This window comes from Diorhabda carinulata, chromosome 8 (assembly GCF_026250575.1).
Source record: "Diorhabda carinulata isolate Delta chromosome 8, icDioCari1.1, whole genome shotgun sequence".
Lineage (NCBI taxonomy): Eukaryota > Metazoa > Arthropoda > Insecta > Coleoptera > Chrysomelidae > Diorhabda > Diorhabda carinulata.
In genome coordinates this window covers 6,529,735-6,552,589 of record NC_079467.1, presented here as the reverse complement: position 1 = coordinate 6,552,589, position 22,855 = coordinate 6,529,735, and the positions used below count along the sequence as shown (strand labels likewise).

The 22,855-nt window shown below is 32.8% G+C and overlaps 1 protein-coding gene across 1 annotated transcript in view; it reads left to right on the top strand.

The window, feature by feature from the left end:
- The window catches only part of LOC130897136 (glutaredoxin domain-containing cysteine-rich protein CG31559-like), a 104,597-nt gene that overhangs the window by 76,687 nt on the left and 5,055 nt on the right, over positions 1 to 22,855 (top strand). Inside the window, exon 3 of the mRNA XM_057805765.1 lies at positions 16,261 to 16,733. Within this exon, the coding sequence (XP_057661748.1) occupies positions 16,261 to 16,733 (473 nt within the window). The remainder of the gene's footprint in view (positions 1 to 16,260; positions 16,734 to 22,855) is intronic.

The following is a 22,855-nucleotide window of genomic DNA, read 5'->3' as shown; positions in this document are numbered from 1 at the left end:
GTGCAAAACAGGAGGAACTCAATTTATTATTTTTTTAGATATGGCGGCAGTGTGTAACTCCCATTTCAAGGAATTGTTCACAACAAGCTCTAAGAGTTTTACAGATTCAACGACGTCAATGGTAGTGTTATTAAAATTATTATTAAAAAAGGCTGCAATGTATTTTTTACGATAAAACTTTGGTTTTAGAAACGTTGCAACATGTAGGACATTACTATCCATTTGACTATAAAATAACAGGTTTTCTCAAATTTCTTTTTCTTTTGATGAATTTGTTTCAGATGAGTACAGGAGCTCACTTAATAGAGAGTGTGAATTTTCTTGTAGACCAATTAATTTCTCCTCCTAATAACCCAATCAAGACTTTACTAGCATACATTGTTCTTTTCTTTTTTAAACGAAAAAAATTTTTGATAAGAATTTATTTTTGATTTTGACAAAACAAAAAAAAATTATTCTGAAGACTGCTAGCGTGTGATCGGAGGAGCGGAGGGTGATCAACCAATTCATGAATTTTAGCTATGGCAATCATCGGAATGTACAAAGGTTCATTGTCTTGGTGGAGAAGTACTTTTTTTTCTTCAATACGGTCGCTTTTTGGAAACTCTTATTTCACCTTATCAAGCGAAGATGCGTAATACTCTTTTGTTAATGATTTTCTTTTTTAAGAAGATGGATGAATACAATCCCACGAGTATTCCTTGTCTTCCTTTTTTCGGCATATGAAACAGCATTTGCTTTATTTGAAGTAGGTTCAACTGCAGGTATGAATCGACTCTTAAATCTCACTCATTTTGCTAAAACTAAGTCAATAAGGCTTGGAAAATGTTCATTTGAATGCAATTTTCGTACAAAGGAAACAAACGAGGTTCCCTACGCAGGATAGCTTGCGCATGCATAATTCTTTAGTCAGTATATGGCAAATTCGTTGTTTTGATATGCCGGTAGCCTCTTCTATCTCTGTAACTTTAATCTGACGGTAATTTTTTTTTGTCTCCCAACTTATTTGATTAGTTCTGAAATCTTCAGGTTGAAGTCGGAAATTTTTTAGATAAACCTGGTATCTGGGTGATTCCGTTCTAACTGTGATTTTTTGTATTCAAAATTTCAAGATTTTAAAATTTAACTTTTCTAACTTTTTTATACATATTATTCATCTATTTTACTGTAAAAATAAAACTCTAAGAGGAATTTACTACAACTTCAAAGTATCACGAGCAAGACACAAATGTCGGATATTGAGTTCCACGGTACTGACTCATTTATCCACGGTACTGACATGGTAACTTAAGATATTAAACAACAAGTGCATCAATTTTCCTCAGTTTGATCATAAACATTAGAATTTATAAGGTAATTAGTTTAAATCATTTGTTACGACAAAAAAAATTAATAATTTATCGGTAAATTCTAGGAATGGACATGACACGGTACTGACATGGTAACTTAAGATATTAAACAACAAGTGCATCAATTTTCCTCAGTTTGATCATAAACATTAGAATTTATAAGGTAATTAGTTTAAATCATTTGTTACGACAAAAAAAATTAATAATTTATCGGTAAATTCTAGGAATGGACATGACACGGTACTGACATTCAAGTGATGTAGTATAAGTTTTCTTTAAGTGGCAAGTTATATTGTATAAAAATAATGTTTAAATATCTTAAGAATTATTCAATTAACACAAAATTTTTATTAATTGATTATTAATTAATGACTAGTACAAAAAAACAATACAGGACATTGAATATCACAGTTAGAACGGAATCACCCATCTATCTATTCTATTTCGATATCTCTCTTTTTTAAACACGCTTTTAATAGCTTCACCTGTATGTTTATGAGCTTGTTTGTAACTCTCCTTTGTGCCTTATTACTGCTAGAGTGTTAGTATGTCTCATTACTTTGATTGCGTTTAATATTTTAGCTTAAATTGCAAAAATAAATTAACAATAGGCTTGATTCCATTAAGAATAAATCGGATGGCTTTGAGTTTCTAATGATTAACCATGATAATTAGTAAATAAAAAAACAACTTGTCTACAAAAATAATATTTGTAAAGATTAATAATATTTTTGGAGAATAAAATCAAAAAAATGTGGCGTTTAATCACATTAAACACCAATAAGAAACGCGTGACGTCACACCTCGCGAAACGCTATGTTATAGCTGTCATTTTTATATAAAGTGACCAGATGATTTCGAGTTTTCAGCAATTATTGTTAAATTAATAAAGTTCGTTTTCAGTTTAATCTTGAAAGACAGGTATAATTTGCCATGGAATCAGGATTTAACAAAACAAACTGCAGTAATTTGCCCAAAATTGACGCCGTTATGCTTGACATATTTTTTGCAACGAACACCTACTTTTGTATATCGGAAGTCCGCAGTGTTAAAACTTATATGTTAGTATTTATGTGAGGAATAAAAAAAAGTCTTATTTAATTAGCAGTTACCAGTCAGAGAGTCGCATTTACCCACCGTGGAATGAAAATACTTAACTGATTAAGAGGTTAGCGAATACAAAGTTTCAATAACTTTAACTTAATCAAGTCACAACATTTTGTATGTTATGTGTGGTATATTATGGTAGATATTGCAAAATTCATTCCTTTTACTATACATTTATAAATAGATACATCAAGTTTTGTTTGATACTTACATCAAAATGATCTTCACGGAAATAATTTGTGGAATTGTTGATAAAGTAAGAGCATCTTACTTCGTGTCATTTTTAACCATTTTCTTCGTATTTCTTTGTTGTTTGGAACATATATGAATAATTTGTCTGGCGTTTTTATCGTTGTACTTTTACATTGGGGCACTATACAGTATTTATAACATGAGGAATTCATTATTTATTAAAAAACACAATTGACTGTCATAAACAAACACAGCTGTTTGGCGAGGTGTAACGTCATTAAAGACGCCATGACAGTCTTGGCCTTTTTCGCGGTCAATTTCAAGTTCATTTCTTAAAACTCAAAATACTAACGTAAGAAAACCTATTTTTCTTAAAATAATATATTTTTGGGGTGAAATAAATGCTAAGCTATAGTTTTAAATTAATTTATAAATTTTGTCAACTAGCCTATACTAGTAGTATTGTGAAAAAAAGCGTGGGGCTCTTGGTTCCATATTTCTGATGCATCGAGTACACCAGGCTTATTTGAAAAATTATTTTTAACTTTCTGTTTGATGTGCTTTAAAAACTTGTTTTTAGTTTTTTAAAACTAAATTTATTTGGTTCTCTGTTTGGTGCCTTATCAATTATACATTTTTTGTTTTAACAAACACTTAATACTAATCAGCTTATTAGTATTAAATACATCTACATCAAAAAAATAAGTTGGACCTACTAACTGATAAAATTGTTCTAATTACTGACATGAATATTTTCAACATTAATAATAATAAATGCAGAGCGAATGTACACAGTCTAGTTCAACACACTTTTCTACTTATTATTATAACTGTACATATTTAGTCACGTACGAAATATGAGTTTGATTAGGAAGTTCATAATAGCGCGTCGAGTAATCATTTATTTTTAAATAATATTTTAACAAAAGATCATTACAAAAATATAAAGCATTCCTTTAACAGGTATGACACGTAAATTAAACGATTACAATGTTTTTATAGGAAAGTAATGTCTGTGTAGGTCTGATGAATTCATATTTCATTACATTTTTAGTTTTCCTTACAAAACGTCATTTCCTAAATTATGTAGTTAATGGAATAAGTCGACTCTTTTTCTTAGAATCTGCTTCACTTATATTCACAGTCTTTAAACAATGTTTTTGATTTTTAAGGTTGGTTTTGAAACAGCTGAAGTAATCAACGTTGTATTTTCCATAAGAAATATATTACCCCAGGAGTAAGTGATAAATGAAGAATTTCAAAGCTAAGAAAATTAGCTAACAGCCCCATCTAAAGTTTATCACTGCTTCATATTTGAACAATTTGATATCGTATTCCAAGCAAACACAACAATAGTTAATCTGATATATTTAGGGCTCGTTTCTTCACGTTACAGTAAAGTGCCAAAAAATTATGAGCCTCATAACTTTTAATTGCCATATAAATCTTTACCGTTTCCTCACCCTAGTTGGCTTAAATCCAAACTCCAAACTAACTAATAAGTTATTCGTCATTTTATTATGTACTTAACAAATAGTCTACTGTTTGTAATATCATGAAAGATGCCTATACGACGAGTTAAAACTATCTGTATATGGCAAAATACTTATATTGAATCCATGAAAATTTTTACTTTGTCATGTTAAATATAACAATCTATATATTAATACATTTTTGAAATTTTAGTATATTTTTGTCTGAAAACTTTTTGCGAGAAATGCATACTTTTTGTAAAAAATTTGATCATTGCAGACCCTTATAAATTATTTGTTTACGAGGTTACCCTTAAAGATATGGAAATGGTTTCTATTCGGTTGCTTTTAGCAAGGTTGGACGTATTTGAATTCTATGCTCATTTTATACAGGGTGTTTATGAAAAGTGTTCAAAGTTTAACTTCATAAATATCAAATTTCTTTATTTTTTAAATATAACCACTAAGTTTTTTCTATTTCAATGCATTCGGGGGTAAAAACTAAGGCAAATTCATGTATACTTTCCTACACCTAAACCTTACTGTTATCCAGATATTAACTGTTTTATGTAAATTTTTAGAGATGCAGGTGTGTTATAAATTTTATTTATTCCTTATTAAATTGAGAACGAACCAATTTAACGATTTTCTAAGGTATCGACAATTGACTAATGACAGTTAAATAAGTGTCATTTATTATAAAGCCTACTAAAAGTACACATAAAAAATTAAAAACTTTAAAACTTAAAAAAGACATAATAATTTGAAACCTCAAATATCTCGGAAACGACTAAAATTTTGAATAGAATTAGTCAATACAATTTGATTTGATTTTTTTACAGACCTTGACAAGATAAAGAAAAATACTTTTTTATTCCATAGTACTTGTATCAACGGGTCAAAATAAAATTTAGACCACACTAGCATCTCTAAAAATGTACAGAAAATATTTTAGATGTGGATAACGGTAAGGTTCAAGTATAGGAAAGTGCATTATTTATTACCCCTGAATGCATTAAAATAGAAAACAGCGGGTGGTTCTATTTAAAAAAAAATAAAGAAATTTGATATTTATGAAGTTAAGTTTTTTATACATTTTTTATACACACCCTGTATAAAATGAAAATATTTAAGCATAGATTCAAATATATCTGACATTGCTAAAAGCAACCGAATAGAAACCATTTTAATATCTTTAAGGGTGTACTCGTAAAAAAAATATGTAAGGGTGTGCAACAGTAAAATTTTTTACAAAAAAATCAATAGCTCAAAAAGTATGCATTTTTCGAACAAAGTTTTTAACAAAAGTATACAAAAATTTTAATTACATTTCAAAAATGTATTAATATACAGGGTGCTCTATTCAAAGTACCAAACTTACAGTCGACTTCCGCTACAGATAGTTTTTCTACTGACGGTTGCTTATGATCTGTTTTGTGACGATCTGTAATTAATTTTATTTGCACGTGTTAAAGTTGAAGTAGTTGGGTTGGTTTAAAAATTATAGTTTATATTGAAAATAATGGATACGAATGAAAAAGAAAACGGTCACAAAATTTTGAAAATTCTGAAATTAACATTCTCATGGAAATTGTGGTGGAGTTTATGAATACATTAGAACAAAAACTACAGATTCTCAGACTTGCTATTGTAAGAATGGAAATGTTACATTTAGAAGAGAAGCAAGCTTTAGAAAGGCAGAGCATAGAAGAAGGATATAAAAAGAAGATATTTTATATGAAAAACAAATAGAACTTGTAAAGTAAGAATTGAAAAAAGTAATTAAAGGTTACGCAAATATTATTTTATCTGTTTTTATAATTTATTTATTGTTGCCATATTATGTCACATTATGAATTTCATTATTATCTTGGATTATCCCATGGTTTTTCTCTTCAATCTCTGGAATTTCATTTTCCTCATATATATCATTGACATTTGACATATATTGTCTAAAATGGCGCAAGCAGTAATAATGTTCACTTCTTAATTAATGTTGTCTTGTTCTTATTTGTGATTCATTATACCAATTTTCCCACTCTCCAGGTGGATTGGAAAATGTAATTAAAAAGGTAAGGGTGATAAGGATATCCACTACTTTCAAGAAATATACCCATTTCGCTAACTTGACACGTCAATTTTATTTGTGATTCATCAAAAATGTATATATATAAATATATAAATCGTTACTGTATCCTGGCCATCTTGCTACAATAATTGCAACTTTAAGCTTAGTATAATAGATAACTTAAGTGTTAATTGGAAAGATAAATTTTCTGTTTCTATACAGCTCAAAATGTTTTCCTCCTAAAAAGTAGTATAAATTAACAAAAAAAAGACATGTATATAGTTTCATACCCAGACCTATAGTTTATTTCAGAAAGGTATAGAGTAATAAAACCTCATTAGATAAGCAAAGGAACCACAGAGTGACCCTATGAATATTTAAGCTACTTTCATAGTTTGGCATTGATTTCATTGTAAAATTCTTTCTTTTTATCAAATACCAACCGGGTTGGGGTCAATATATGGGTTTAGCCTATTGTTATCCATTCATAAACACTAAAAATAGTGTGCCCAAGGCGTGCCGGTAGTATACTTGTAAACAGGAAAAAATTTTATTTTAACAGAATAAAAATTAGGCATTATGTACATAGTATTAGGTCCACTTATTTTTTATTGAACATTATACAAAAAATACATTGTACAGAAATTAAATTATAATAAATCATAATATTCTTCGTCATCTGAGGAACTGTAATCTCCTCTTGACGTTATAATTAATGGGTCGACGATCCGATCGATCAAGTAGTAAAGATCCCACATTTCCACCTCTTCTTTAATGACATGCTGGACTGCTTTTCGCCAGTTCTCTGGTGTCACCCCTTACTGGCTTGATCAAACAGTAGCTTAACGTCTTTCATTTTGACTGTCGTGTTGTGTCTTGCTACAAATCCTTTCACTTGCGCCCATATATGCCTAGTGTTTCTACAAGCTTAAGTACTTCCAGTCGACGATAATCCAGTACCGCTTGGTAGATTTTTTTCCACACATCTGGAGTCGCCACCTCATTTCGTTGACCACGCCTTCGAAGGTCGTACGGCCTCGTTTAAACTCTGCTACCCAATATTTTACTGTTGATAACGAAGTAGCAGTCTCACCCAGAGTAGAATCTAGTTCAGTTTTTATATTTATATTAATTTTTTCCTTTATTTACAAATTCACTGAAAACGTTCATTATTGTTGGCTGCCAAACAAATACTAAACAACGTGGCGTCTCAAACTAGAAACATATGCTGTATAGATTATGTACTTTCTAAATCAGAGGTATTTTCCAAGCAACTATCGCCATCTCTACGTCAGGTCAGATACTTCTGGGACCATCCTCGTAAAGCCGCCCCCTGTCCGCTAAGTCCCTTTGCGTAGTGCTTCCCAGGCATTCTGTATATTATGTTCCCCCTGTAATGGATTCCAATCAACATATTCACGAACAAAACTAAACCTTTGTCACTTATACTCTCCAGTCAATATTGGATATATACTTTTCAAAGACGCAAATCATTTTTAAGAATTCTTTTCTTTTCCGAATTTTGGCTATAACAATACAAAAATTCGTTTTGTAGAGCAGTACTGCTAGCAAACCTTTGCTTCAGTGTACGTAGTATCAATTTAGATCGGGAGTTCTATGGGTCCTGTTCAGTTGCTCCCATTGACAGTAAAACGTCTTAGAACTCATGAAATGGTTTATTCTATGACCTTAAACCCCTTTAACGAAATCAACGTGGATGAATTCTTCTTCGTGAAAAACAAGGAGACAACTGGGGAAGGAGAATATAGTGAGATACATAAAAGCACAAAGGCTCAACTGGGCCGGGCACATAATGAGAAAAAAATCAATTGAAATGATCAAAAGAATAACGCAATGGTCCCCATTGTGGCCAAAGAAAAGGGGCAGGCCGAGAAAAACTTGGAGAAACGAAATAGAGGAGGATATAAGAGCACTCAATATAGAAAACTGGAGAGCAAAATGCCGGAACCGAAAAGAATGGAAAATAATAACAAAAGCAGCCAAAACAAACGACAAACTATAAAGAAAATAAAAATTAGAAAGCGAGGAGTAATCCACCTCAAAAAAAAAGAATTTAAAGCGCCAAAAGCTATAGCCATAATCCACATGGGATTGAAAGACTGATGATGATGATGATGACGTAGTGCTTTTAAGACTTCTCGTTGATTAATTGCTGAACATCATTTTGTCCCAATCTTCATAATTGTGAACAATTTCAATCTTTGTCTACCAGACTCTCCTATTATAAATTGGTGGGTGTCTTTCCAGGATCCAAATCATCTCCTTATCGTATAGCCTTATGGAAAATAAGTTTTTGATAATTTTATCGTGTAATAGTATCCATGGCAATGAATTACAGAAATTATTGGAAAGTATTAGCTCCTATACGACCAACTTTTCTTCATATTTTATGTATCTAATGTATGTCGCAATAGTTTTGTTATATTAATACAATATCAAAATGGATTTGTCAACAAGGAATTGTTGTTGTTTACTTCCTCATCATTTGTTTGATAAAACTTTTTTATATCAGCTGCATTACAATGTCTTATAAGGAAATTAATTCATAACTTGATTGGACAGATCCCCAAGCCTGACATAGTTCGATTTCTTAAAACTAAAGTATCTTACTCAGAAGCATTTACCGTACTATAGCTGAATGTGGAGAAGGAATACAATTTCTTAACCTTACAAAAAGTACATATCCAAGGATAAGTACGCAGATGAGCAAAAGACAGAGTTGGGGTTTCCGCAAGAAAATAAGCATATGAATAATAAGAGTACTGTAACGTGGAAAATGACTATAAATGGTCAAAAAAGTGTTCTAATTATACCCCAAACCAATTGTTAGTTATTGTTATGGATGATAATACTTCACACTTGCTATTTGAGAAATCAAAAGAAACTATTTATATAGACAATATAAAAGAGTGCCCTACCAATTTATGTTATGAAGAAAAAGCAGAATTCGTTGATAAAGTTGTGGTTTATTGGGCGATTTCGACAAGAGGGTATCCAGATCTTAGTTGGGTCGAGTAAGAGTGAAGTTGTAGATTCTGAAAAGTATATCAACAACTGCATCACTAAATTAGTTGATTTTGTACGTCAACATTATGTTAGAGACGATATAATATTTTGACCGGACTTAGTGTCCCGTCATAATGTAAGGGCAAGTCAAAATTGTCTAGATCAAAATAATATATGTATCTTTTGTACCAAAACAAGATAACCCCCCTAATTTACCTCAGACCTTTCCAATTGAAGATTTTTGGGTAATGTTATCTCGCAAAGTGATAATGGAGGGTGGCAAGCCGAAGACGAGGCGTATATTTTTAGAAAGAAAGTTGTCCAGAATCTAATAAGAGATATTCACAGAAAATTCTGCGTATTTGAAGATCATGGACCCCCAATAATTTTACGTTAACTTTGTTAGATACTAAGCCATTGATTATGGCATTGAAGAACCCTATTACAAAAATATATGGTTAAATTTTTCAATTTTCAGATTTGTCATTCTCTGCATTTATTATTATATCACCCGTAAAGACTGATAATAATAAAAAATGTATTAAGAAGTAGAATGCGATTTAAAAGAAATCCACTTAATATTTTCCATATAAGACAGAAAATGATGAAAACTAATCAGTTTTTTTATTCGCGTCCCTAATAATAAACCTGCTAACCGTAGATTAGAGTCGCGTTTATTAATCATTGATATATCGGGCTATTTCACATTTTAATCCCCATTCGTCTTTGGGCTCATATAATGATTTATTTCACAATAGGTAAATCGTAACAAAATTTGTTGAAACAAATTAACTTTATTAAGAATACTTTTTTCGTAGTCACAAAAATACAAAATAGAACATTATGTTTTGTATGATAATTCAATTAATTAATCAACTGGTGTTCTGGAATAGATCACAATTTTTAATTGATTCATGTATTGTCCTAGAAACTGATAAAAATGCGTAAAAGTTTCAGCAATTAAAAGTTGGAAAATTCTATTCTAACAGACAAACGAACAAATTTAATTTAAACTAACAGATTAAGTTAAATAAAGTGTGGTAAAAAGGTTGTAAGCGAGAGCATAGATATGAAATTTAATCAAACAAATTTCTTTAAGAAAAATGAAATAGATATTCAATATTTAATATAAAGTTTAAATTATAATTTAATTATGAAACACTTATCGAAATACAGATAAATAAAGAATGAATCTTTATTACAACAAGATAACATATACACAAAATCGGATATCGTGTGAAGCTTCGAATTGTGTAATATAATTTGTATGAATCAAAAAATTGACATGCTAACACAATTTCTCTTTTATAATCATTAATATACTATATATTCAAATTATAAAACCTAGAACAAGTGTTTTATGCAATTCCATTAAAATATTTCTCAAGGTGTGTTAACTGTTGTTTTTATTATTATTATTATTATATATTCAATCGCTAAAAACAGTTTTTATGATAAAATATTCAGTCACGTAGCTCAACTCACGTGACTTGGCAAACGAATTCTACTAAAAATATTAAGTATGCAGTAGAAAACCTTTCACTTGACCTTTGATTGTGAAGATAAAACAAACTGCTAATAATCACAATTTTATTGGTTTATAAATAAAAAGGTTGTTGTGAATTATTTACTCAATGATAAAGAAGCACCCAAGCACCCAGTGAAAATTATTTTATTCTGGCATACAAATAATGAGTTTTAGCTTACCAGAATTATTAATGAGTATTTCCATAATATTTATCAATTTTCTGGTGGAGCCTGGTGGAGATATTTCAGAATTCGACTTATCGTTTTCTTTCTGAACAATTGGGTTTTGAAATGAAGGAGGAGTGAAGGTTCATGAAGTTAACCTTAAGCAATACGCAATGCCACTCGTTACAACGATCGCCTCAATTCCTTCTCACCCTTGGTCTCGACTATCGTCCACATCTATGTAGAACCGAGATTCATCACTGAAACAATAGCGCTCCACTTTTGATTTCATGGTAGTCGTTTTTGACATAACTGAAGTCGATGTCTTCGATATTGTAATATCCACTAAGACCTGTGAGAAGAAAGTCCAAAACTATTTGTCCATGTATAAATCCTTCCCATTGGAAGAACCCCTGTGAAATTCTACAAACCACTGAGTTGCTATTATTCTATTGATAGTTACCAATTTACGGTAACCTTTTTTAGTCATTCATCGAAATCCCGACAAGATTGCGTTCATGAACATAATATCCAGTACACTAATTCCATAGTAGATTAGAAAGAATCTCTTAGAGCTATCAACATTCTCTGTTTTTCTGCTCAATCGTACCTCTCGTTATTCCAGTTCGACCCCCTTACTATCAGTATCCGCTTAGTCTACCTACAAATTTGTATTCTGATATCAAAATGAGCCAATTAGTCTTATAGAAAAGATTTGTTAGGTAAAAAAAGTAAAAAAGAAATAAGCTGTATATCTTTGACGTATAAAGCTAGTGTATATCAGTGTCTGTATTCCAATCTAATCAATTTCAATAAGAGTTATGAGGGCTTGTGTCTATAATATTTAATAATAACTAACCCTACTGTAAGTAGGCCATGAAACTAGTTTAACGATAATAGTTGTCATTTTAAGACCTAATAACATGTCTTTGTTGTTGAAGAGTGCATCAAAAAACAAAGAAGAAATTTATCAATGAAGAAAGATGTGCGAACATCGATTCATTGAAATTCAGGATAATCAATGAGACACGTTGCTATCAGCATTAGTCCTTTACTCGTAGTGAGACAATGTACGTTATTTTACATTGGAAAACCAAGCTAGAAAACGTTATAACAGACTTACTTGCAATTTAATAAATAATGTTTTAGAAGATGAATTACAGAGGCATAAACCTACTGAGTACAACATTAAAACTAACAACAAAAATAATAACAAACAAAATAAATAGTATTACATCTCTGTCGGATGAACAACAAGGATTTAGAACGGGAAGATCATGCACTGATGCAGAGAAGTCGATCGAATACAACAAACCAGCCTACATGTGTTTTTCATAGATCTGCGAAAAGCATTTGACCGGTTTCAGCTAGAGGATGTTGTACATTTACTCTACGACAGACAAGTACCCCATACCTTAATCAAAGTCATAGGGAATCTATACAGCGCGAACAAAATTCAGACCAAGATCGACGGAGAGCTCACCGAACCAATCCCCGTGGAAAGAGGAATACGAAAGGGCGACTCACTGAGTCCACTCCTCAACATAATTATAGATGAAATAATAAAGCAAGTACGCAGATTGAACGGATATAAAATGGGTGGCCGCAATATTACAATCCTGTGCTATGCTGACGATGCTGTGCTGGTTGCAGAAAACGAGGACAACCTCCAAAGGCTGCTATATCGCTTTAATTACACAGCAAAATCTCTATACATGATGGTTTCTGCCTCCAAAACAAAAAGCCTGATAACATCAAAAATACTTCTTGAAATTCAAATATCTGGGTATAGAACTATCCGGATATGGTGATATTGAGACAGAAGTAAGGCAGCACACAATAAAAGCAGCAAGAGCAGTCGGATGTCTGAAGACACTATATGGAAAAACAAATACATAAGTATTGAGACCAAATCAAGAACCTACAAAACTGTAATCAGACCCATAATGACGTACACTGCAGAAACTCGGCCTGATACAGCTTGTTTCCTGGAAACAAGCGAAATGAAATTCCTACGAAAAATTACTAGAAAAACGCTCCTAGATAGTGAACGTAACGACGACATAAGGCAAAAATGCAGAGTGGAAAATATTCACGAATGGGTACTGAGCGGAAAGCGCGAATGGGACGAATACATAAGTAGAATGAGCGAGGAAAGAATAGTAAGAATAGCACGAGACAACTCACCACTGGGGAGAAGAAGTATGGGAAGGCCACGAAAAAGATAATAAAGAAGAAAAAGAGTGATAATCTTACCATCAATTGAAGGAATAGGCATGATGCGAAGAATGAACAGGCAATCTGCCTAAAATGGAGTATGAAGAAGAAGAAGAAGATGATGGAAATATTCTATACACTATATCGTCTCTAACCATTGAAAGGCAGGATTGAGTAACAAAATATCGGTTAAAAAACATTTACTTACAAGAGATCATAAAATTCATAGATTGCATTTTACCATAATACATCAGAACTGAATTATGAATGTGAAGCTAAAATTAGCCTTACCTAAATAACCGTACAACGTGCCTAATATTACACGTAATGCCTTTTGCTGCGTTCGTTGTTTTTAACTTTGGAATCGTTCAAGGTATTGTTCATTCTCACGTGATTTGACAAGTTTCTGGCTTCTTAAATACTCTTAACACGTTGAGCGTCAACCAAACTTGATAAACTTTCCCTGGGCCTCAAAAAGTTTTTGCGTTTACACACTCCATATGGGAAGTTTACGGCTAAAACTTTCCCCAGGGCCCAGAGGAGTCCTATGGATCGTACATAAAAAAATCGTACTTTGAACTTTTTATTCGAAATAAATCTTTTCATCATATTTCTTTGAAAGTATACCCTACTTGCAACTTGGAAAAACAATTTTTTTTGCTTTTTTATCTTTTGAACGATGATTTATGCCTTCATGTGAAGTGTACATAAATCTGCGATGTGTTTTGAAAAATATTATATGAGATCAAGACTACGTGAAGGTAACACATATAAAAAATTGTAACCAAATATTATTCAAATTATGTTAAAAAAAAAACAAAAAAAATTGAGATTTTTGGTTTACAATAGGGTTGAAGATCATACAAAAAAATCAAATGGACCGACTGTGGGGTAATGTTTCAAGGACCCAGGATGCTTCCATTCCTATCGGTCATTCCGTATAATTCCAGGTAACCTACAGGAACTTGGAATTGTCTTCTTCTTTCTTTAATAATGGCGTCTTCATTCTTCGATATATTTCTTTATTCTGGCTCTAGGTTGTCACTCCACCTCTTGACTGGTCGACATCTACTCGATTAACCAACTGGAGATTTATTTGCTGTTTTCACCAGTCATTCAAATTATATGTTGGCTCAATTTTTTTGCGCTATGACACACATTTATTTATGTTTTCTGCGTCACATAATCGTCTTTCTCGGACTATTAATGTTATTTCCCAGATCAGCCAGAGAAATCGTTTCTGATGTATCCGTCATTGGTCAACCAAATTCACTGACTTGTTGTGTCTATGTGATTTCTAAGGGAGCTAAAAGCTGATGGCTGAAAACAATAAATATAATTACCAAATTTACTGGCTTTTTGTATGTATGTGATAGTGAATTACTAGACCACAAAGTGTTGATTTCTAAGGGAGCTAAAAGCTGATGGCTGAAAACAATAAATATAATTACCAAATTTACTGGCTTTTTGTATGTATGTGATAGTAAATCTCTAGACCAAAAACTATTGATCTCCGAGGGAGCTTAAAGTTGGTGGAAAGAACGTTCTGAATAAACCTTTATTCCTCTTCACAAAGTTCTTTTACCATCACGTCGCAATACATCACACACATGACAGATCCTTATAGAGAAGGGTGGGAGGTCGTAGAGAATTTCTTCGGCAGAAACAAAGACTACTCGGCTACTCTCCGGAAAATTCAGGAGATGTGAGTGAAAACCAAGGTAAGCGATTTCGTCGAGGTATCATGAAAAAGGAAAAAAATACAAGAGAATATGGAGCATCTTAATGATAGCTGACTACTGTTTTCGCATCAAAAATACATTCCGGGTGCTTCCTACAAGAGAAAATGTACCAAAAGTAGTATCTCTGAGGGAAAGAAGAATATATTTTAGATTGAAATTTTGTTGCGCAATTAAAGAAATCAACGAGAAATATAAATATAATTTCTTCAATTTCTTATTTCTTAGACCTAATGATATATTGATGCTTCTAAATGTTCTTGATTTTAGGTCTCTTCTGTTTATAATTAGTTTTTTTTTAATAATTTTTTAGAGATTGATGACTTCGACTTAACTTCAGTCTTTATCAAAATGTATATTTTGTCGTTTCGACTTACCTTTAGTCTTTATCAATCCACAAAGCAACAAACAGATCTATAATGACCGATACATCAGAAACGGAAATTCTTAGGATGATCTCGAGAATAACATTAATGGTCCGAGAAAGACGATTATGTGATGCAGATAACATTAATAAATGGGTGTCAGAGCGCAAAAAAAATTGAACCAAAATATAAGGTGAATGACTAGTGAAAATAGCAAATAAATCTCCAGTTGGAACACCGAGTAGATGTCGACCAGTCAAAGAAAGAAGAAGACAATTCCAAGTTCTTGTAGGTTACCTGGAATTGTACGGAATGACCGATAGGAATGGAAGCATAGAAACTGCCATGGTGATGCTGTAAGGCTTATTTTGGAAGAATTTATGCTGGTGGGTATGAGAACTCAAATTTATCCATGTATCTTTAAATATTGGTGCAATAAGACAACTCGTTCTTTTGGGTCAAGTAGGAAGTGAACTGAGGCAGATACTCTTGGCAAATGTTCCTACTTCTGAGCCTCGGCCCAGCAACTCAGCAGTGTTTTTATGAAGATTCAATATATATTTTGATAAAGGCTGAAGTTAAGTTTTCATCAATCTCTTAAAAATTATTAAAAAAAACTAATTTTAAAACAGAAGAGACCTAAAATCAAGAACATTTAAAAGCATTGAATATATATTTTTATATTAAGTTATGTTTCACCAATTTTGTTTGCTTAAAACAAAAATAATGATAGTGATAGCGAAGAGGAATTCAATGCATTTGTCATAAAGTTTGGTTCCACAAGTTTTCATTCGTTTTCTTAGTTTGAAATGAAAAAATGTAATTTAGAAATAGAAAAATTAAAAATTATTATTTAAACCTAATCTATATCTAATTGTGGGAATATCGAATGCAAAAACTCTAATAGAAATAAAATAATCTTCCAATTGATAACGTATTTAGTTTTTTTCATAAATAAACCGTTACCTAATCCATAATCTCAACACTAATTAATGATTTCTAAACACTATTTTGTATAATGTATGTTTCTAGGTTCGCACAAGAGAGCTCCTAGTTCAAGCAGCGGTGCTGAAGTAGACAGCGATGATACCGAAAGCAGCGTCAGTTGCGATTCCTTAAACTGTGGCAAAATATCCCCAATAAATCCACCGCCTGCACCCAAATCGACCCACCTCCCATCATCTCTACTTCACGACATCAGACAACGACTCCCAAAGACCATCAATGTAGAAGAAAAAACGTATGAAGAAAGAAAAAATGAAAATGGAGAAGTAAAAGATGTGATAAGTACGGATATGTTTTACAACTTTCATATAAACGAGAATGTAAACAGTTTAGTATCGGAAATCGATTCAGTGATAGACACAGAAACGTTCGCGGGATATAAAAATATTTTAGACGATGGTTCTACGACTATACGGAGTGCTAAAGGTACGGTGAGAGGTGTTAAGAATAGAGTTCGAGCTGGAATCGCCACCTTTCTGCAGATAAATTCAACAACGAAGGTAATCATATATATCAAGTACTAATGAGTGATATAATTCCTAACAAAAATAATATAAAGACAAAATAATTCGGTTTCAAGCGATCAAAGATATACTGAATGTATCAATATAACTAAGAACAATTGATGAATATTGCCAGGAATCTTGTTACGGCATTGCCGCTTCAATGGGTACTTTAAGATCTAAGTTTAGCTCCAGAGCATAACACCGGGGAGTACGAAAATGAGAATATTTGACAGCTCACATCCTAAACTTGTATGTACGTATGTATAGATTTGGGGTCTCGTATACACTGCACACCCAAAGGATCTTTTGTGTCCCCCTTTCTTGCTGCGATACTGGAGAACCCAGTGTTTACAGCTGATACATCCTAAAATTACTCAAGGAAGTGGAATTAATAGATCATAGGTGAATACTGAGCATTCCAACATCGCAGCAAGAAAAGAGGATACAATCGATCCTTTGAGTCGCAGCGAATATGACACCCCTCGAATACATCGATTTTAATCATCAATGTGATCTCCTGCAAGAGCAATACAATCATTCCAATGCTTCGTTAACAACATAAAGTATGTTTTTGGTGATTTGCAACAATATTTTACCATATTTTAAATTATTTTTATTCTTGGGACCATGGTCCTATCCACTGCTTTTCCAAGCCTCTTTTTTTGGAAACCAAAGTATTTAATACCTGTTTCTTTAGCATTACGCATTATGGATAATAGAAAGTATAAAATTTTGAAAGACAATAATAACAATTAGGTCAACTCTATGATAGCCACTGAACACAAAAAAATATCACAAACAAATACCCAGTGAATACGTATAACTACAACCTAATCTTAATGGCCAAGAAAAGGCGTGTCAAATTTAAGCTGACAATTCTTCATTCCGGTGTATGTGTATCAAGAACCAGATTTGAACTCGGGATATTGAAGTTTGAAGATACGGCTTATATTCACTGAGCCATCAGTGGCTTGAAATAATCATGTCGTATATCTGATACATACCATGTTTTTCGCAACAATTGAAAAATCGAAATAGCTTTTGAAACAAAATAAATTTTACTCAAACCTGTCAACATTATTATTTGTCTCTAGAAATTTCTCTTTGTTTTTATATTTACTTTAAAAAATCATAATGAATGTAGAAACTGAAAATCAATTTTTTTCAACACCACCAGAAATTAGAGAAGCTGCTGGGTTGCCTCATTAAACTATTTCATTTTCTGAATCGACCTTGTTAGTATACTTTAATGAATTATCGACAAAAAATAAATTTTCAATGATATAGACCTATTATTCAATGCTTATAAGTACGATAACCATATATCAAGGTATAAATCTAGAAAATTGTAAAAAACTACGAGCATTATTGAAACGAAAAGAAGGTTTTTAGCCTAACACGGTAAGTGCTTTTTCTAGCGAAGTTATTAATAACTTTTCAACCAAAAAATCTGATGATAAATACTTAGCAGCAATGGTTGCGTTAATAATGGAGGTAATGGTTGCATGTAGAAGTTATGAGTTGTATGAAATGAAAATAACCCGTTTACAAGATCTTGGATCAGCTTTTTTGGTTAATGTGACAAATACCAAGGCAAAAATTTACTGTTACGGATAACTTTTACAGACTATTCAAAACATATATAAATCTTCGCCCAAGCCATGTAACCAATAACAATTTTTTTTTAAATTACCAATATAGTAAATGTCCAACTCAAAGAATGGGAATAAGCAAATTCACAGTAATGGGAAAGGATATCGCTGCTTTCCTGAAATTACCGAAACCAGAACAATATTTCGGGCACAAATTCTGCAGATCTTCTGCAACAATACTGGTTTATGCAGGCGAGGATATTACTACCCTTGAAAGACACAGTGGATGGGAGTCTACCGCCGTTGAAGAAGGCTTCATAGACGACTCCGTCAAAAATATAACCGATACGGTTAACAAAATATCATCTTCAAATCAAACAAAAGTAAACAAAACGAATGAATGTACATATAATTCAAAAGTTTCGACAAGTCACTTGATAACTTCACCAATTATTCAAATATTACAATTCTTAATAACTATTATCGAAAACCACCATCTTCTAAGATTAAATACGTGATATTTTCAAGCTGAAAACATAGATTTTTGTAAGTTGGAATTTCTGGAATCTTTAGCTATATTCATACTGAATATACTGTTTACACCACCACTACACCAACACTAACATTGTCTGACGCGCGTTTCGATAACCAAGTTATCGTCTTCAGAGACTGAAGGTAAACTGTTACTGTTTCAGTATAAATTTTTGTGGTAATTATTATGATACACTGTATGAAATATTTAATACAATAAAATAATATTGTTTCTAATAATGCAACAAAATTTTCCAAAAAAAAAACTTCAACAAAAATATTTAGTAGTCGTGCATAATATATTCTACTCGCTTATAATGAGTTACTACTCACTCGATGATCCTCGTGAATAATAACCTGCATTATACACTATAAATATATACATTATAAAAATATACCATTAATTCCTAAGTCAAACAGCAAGTAATGATAACTGTTACTGTGATCTTTGTAATTCATCCGATTCTATAACTATCGGGAAAAAAATATATTATTGTCAATATGATAATTATAATTAATAGTATTACTACAGTTATTAGAAGTTACAGGTGGATTATCTTCACCCGTCATATTATAAATAGTACTTCATGTGGTAGCTATAATATTGTTAGCATTTTGTGCGGTACAGTTATTCTTGTTAATAGCTTTTCTTCCTCATTCTAACTTGTTTTTTATGTTGTCGTCGTCATCTGCCGCTCTATCACAGCTCACAGAACGATGAACGATGAAATTAATTACCTTGTCCAGGCTTAGAAATATGCCATTTTGTTTGTATATAGCAATCAACTTATTGTATAGTGCATTTACCATTCAAAATAAAGACTTTCATGTGACTTGTGATAGTCGCAGTGGAGAATATTTTCTTCAAATAAGAACTCCGTTGTAATCTCACACACACACACACGTGCGCGTGAGAAAACCCGTGCCTCTAAGCATCCACCCCTGGATAAATCCACGGATGGGTGCGAAGAAGAACATTCCACCACCCCCTGTCTTTTCATCAGGTCCTCATCTTCATTCGCCTTGCAGTTTCGCACGTAGACTCCTTTCTCCTCCCTGAGTTCTATGGGAGATTCTGGGATGTCTTATGTTTTCATTAAGAGATTAGCCTGTTGGTTATACACTCTTGGCTTCTTGTTCTGGACGTCTTAATGTGTGTGTGTGTTTCGCTGCCTCGGGTTAACCTTTTCCAACCTTCTTCGGTAAGAAGAGATTTCAACCGAGTGGGCCTTCTCTATAGATATCCCCTATGTATAACTTTGCACTTGCTTATGAAATGCGGAGTTACCCTGTCCTCTTGTGGGCTCTGACTCAGTGAATATAGAATTAACTTAACCTAATGATCCTGTTTTCCTCCGTTTTACTTTACCTATTGGGCGATGAGTGTTGGCATGAGTGTTGGCTTGAGTGTCTGCATGCAGCACACTCAGTATCTCGGGCGTTCCTTGTCCTGTCGTTTTCTTAGCATCTAGTGCCTAGTTGCGTGTGTGGAGCTCGTGTCTGGTTTGTTTACCGTCTTCTTTGGGTGTTTCGGGCAACCCTTGTAGTTTGCTCTCCTCCACAATTTGGTTTTTCCGTCCTGTTTAGTGCACGTCGATGTTGCACGTTCTTTGTCCGTGGTGAAATCCTTGACATCTCTAACATTGTGCAGGTCCGTCATGACTTTTTTGTTCTACCATACTTATTTTGGTGAGGCATAGGTATCTCAGCTTCTTGTATGCTTGTTCCTCTGCGGGCTCTGTTACTACCATGTATATCGGTAGTAATTTTCGGATGTTGTTATCGTTTTTTTGAGTACGGCTCGTTAGTTTTTGGTCTTAGTCCATTTTCCCTCAGATCTGTCTCTACTTCCGACGAGGAGGTGTTTGCAGTCAATCCTTTTACGACTAGCTTTCTTTCTTTTTCTTCGGTTGGTACGTATACCACTGAATCTCCTCATACTCGCTTAGGAGCATCTTCATTCTGTTGAAATCCTCTTTTGTCTACGTACGTCGTTATCTTGTGTGTATTCCCATTTTACACTGGGCATCGATTTTCATTTGCACTAGTTGCTTTCGTAGTGCTGTCCACATTAGTGGGGACTTTAGTATTGTCTAAGGTGGCTTTCTCTCCGATTTTGTCTGTTTTTTATGTTCTTCTCTCCTTATCTTTTCTAGTTCTTCTAGAACTTATTTGCCCGTTGCGTCTTCTTCCTCGGAGCAATGCCTCTCTGGTTTATTCCTTTATTTTTTGTTTTTTACTTCTATATCATCTCCTTCCATAGAGTGGTCTTCAGTTTGTTTTTCTTCGTTTACTCTGGGTTGAATTTTTAGCTCCTCTACTTCTACTGTACTAGAATTTGCGTTTCTGTTTTCCATGGCTTCCATTTTTCCCAAATATGTCTAATTTGGCATTCGTCCTTTGATTGAATTCTTCCAACCTTTGATTTATGTCTTTCGGTCGTCGTTTCTTTATCATAGGGTTTCTCCCTAATTTGAAGTTTTCGGGCTCCATGCCCGTTACTCTTTGTTTTGGGCTTTCTATCTTTGCTAAATACCTAGAAAGTACTGAGAAGTAAGGCTATTTTGAAAAACGGATAAATAACGCATAATCAAATCTCTGTTAACTAAATAAAAGGCTGTGACCAAGCACAGCTACCTGTAAAAAAAGTTTTATCGGGGTCTTATCTGACTACCAAGTCCACTTTCACTGCAACACTTGTTCACTCGGAGTCTTTACTTCATGCCGGCTGCATGAGAGAGAGAAAGAGATTCGTTGGTTAAAGTTTGGTAGGATAGGAGGATTTTTGTAAGGAATTTGGTTTGTTTGAGTAGGTCCTGATATAGGAATTGCTCCTCTGCAGGGCTGGCCGTCTTCATACTCCGGCCTCCATTTATACACGTTCGCCCTTGTGGGAAACGCACAAGCCTGACAACACCGGCAAAATGCTACATAAAGAAGCGTACCAATCATCGAACAATGAAAAAACCAAAGTTCTAGAAACATTTCATATTAAAACAATTTTTATTTCTTGTCGTCATGTGTTCCTGTTCCGGTTCATCAGTGCTATTATAAATTCAAGATGAAAAAGATGCCAAATAAGGGAATGACATTTTATAACTGTTTACGGACGATGAGAGCGATTTAGAAATGAAAATGAAATTATTATGGATAAGGACGGACTAAGACGTGGAAAAAGTGGAAAATCATATCACATAGGCGATTATAGTAGTGGACCGTTTCCGAAACGATGAATACAAAAAACACCTAATAATGAGCCTTTAGTTTCTTTCTTCATCATGAAAACCAGCCGTTCAACAAGTTTTCTTTTGATTCGCGAGTTTTTGATCAATGAAAGTCCACATCAGCCTCACTCACCAATTATAGCAGCTTGTGACTCCTGGATATTTTTAATTATACCTCGTATCACGTTATCCCAATTTAATAATGTTAGACAAAGGTACCTAAAGCGTTCCATTATACTCATTGTTTATTTGTAAATTATAGATTTCTTGTGTCCACTTATTTATAGTATCATTGGAAGTTTCAATAGGAAATATTTTTCTTTCCTCGCATGTTGTGAAAACTTTGCAATATTTTCATTAGTCGATATTATGGACTCTTTGTGACTCAAGAATCCGAGCTAAACTTAATCTTGTAAACATTTTTTGGTTAAGAAAGAGTTTCGTAATAATAAGTAATAATAATTTCATAAACTTATACTTCCTTGATTGTTGTTCAAATTAGGCTAAACATACTTTTTTGTGTCCATTTTATAATTGAGGATTTCTCATATACGATTCTAAACTTTCCAGCCGTTAATTTAATAATATAATTGGCTAAATTTACAATTTCTGGGTGTAAATAATTTATTTTGAATAAATTTAATTTTGACTAGCAAACCATTCATCTGTTTATAATTATTATGGCACACGTCTCATTATCAGAAACAGATAACATCTATTATCGTCCTTTTAACATAAATACGTAGTTTGACATTTGAAGGAACATTTA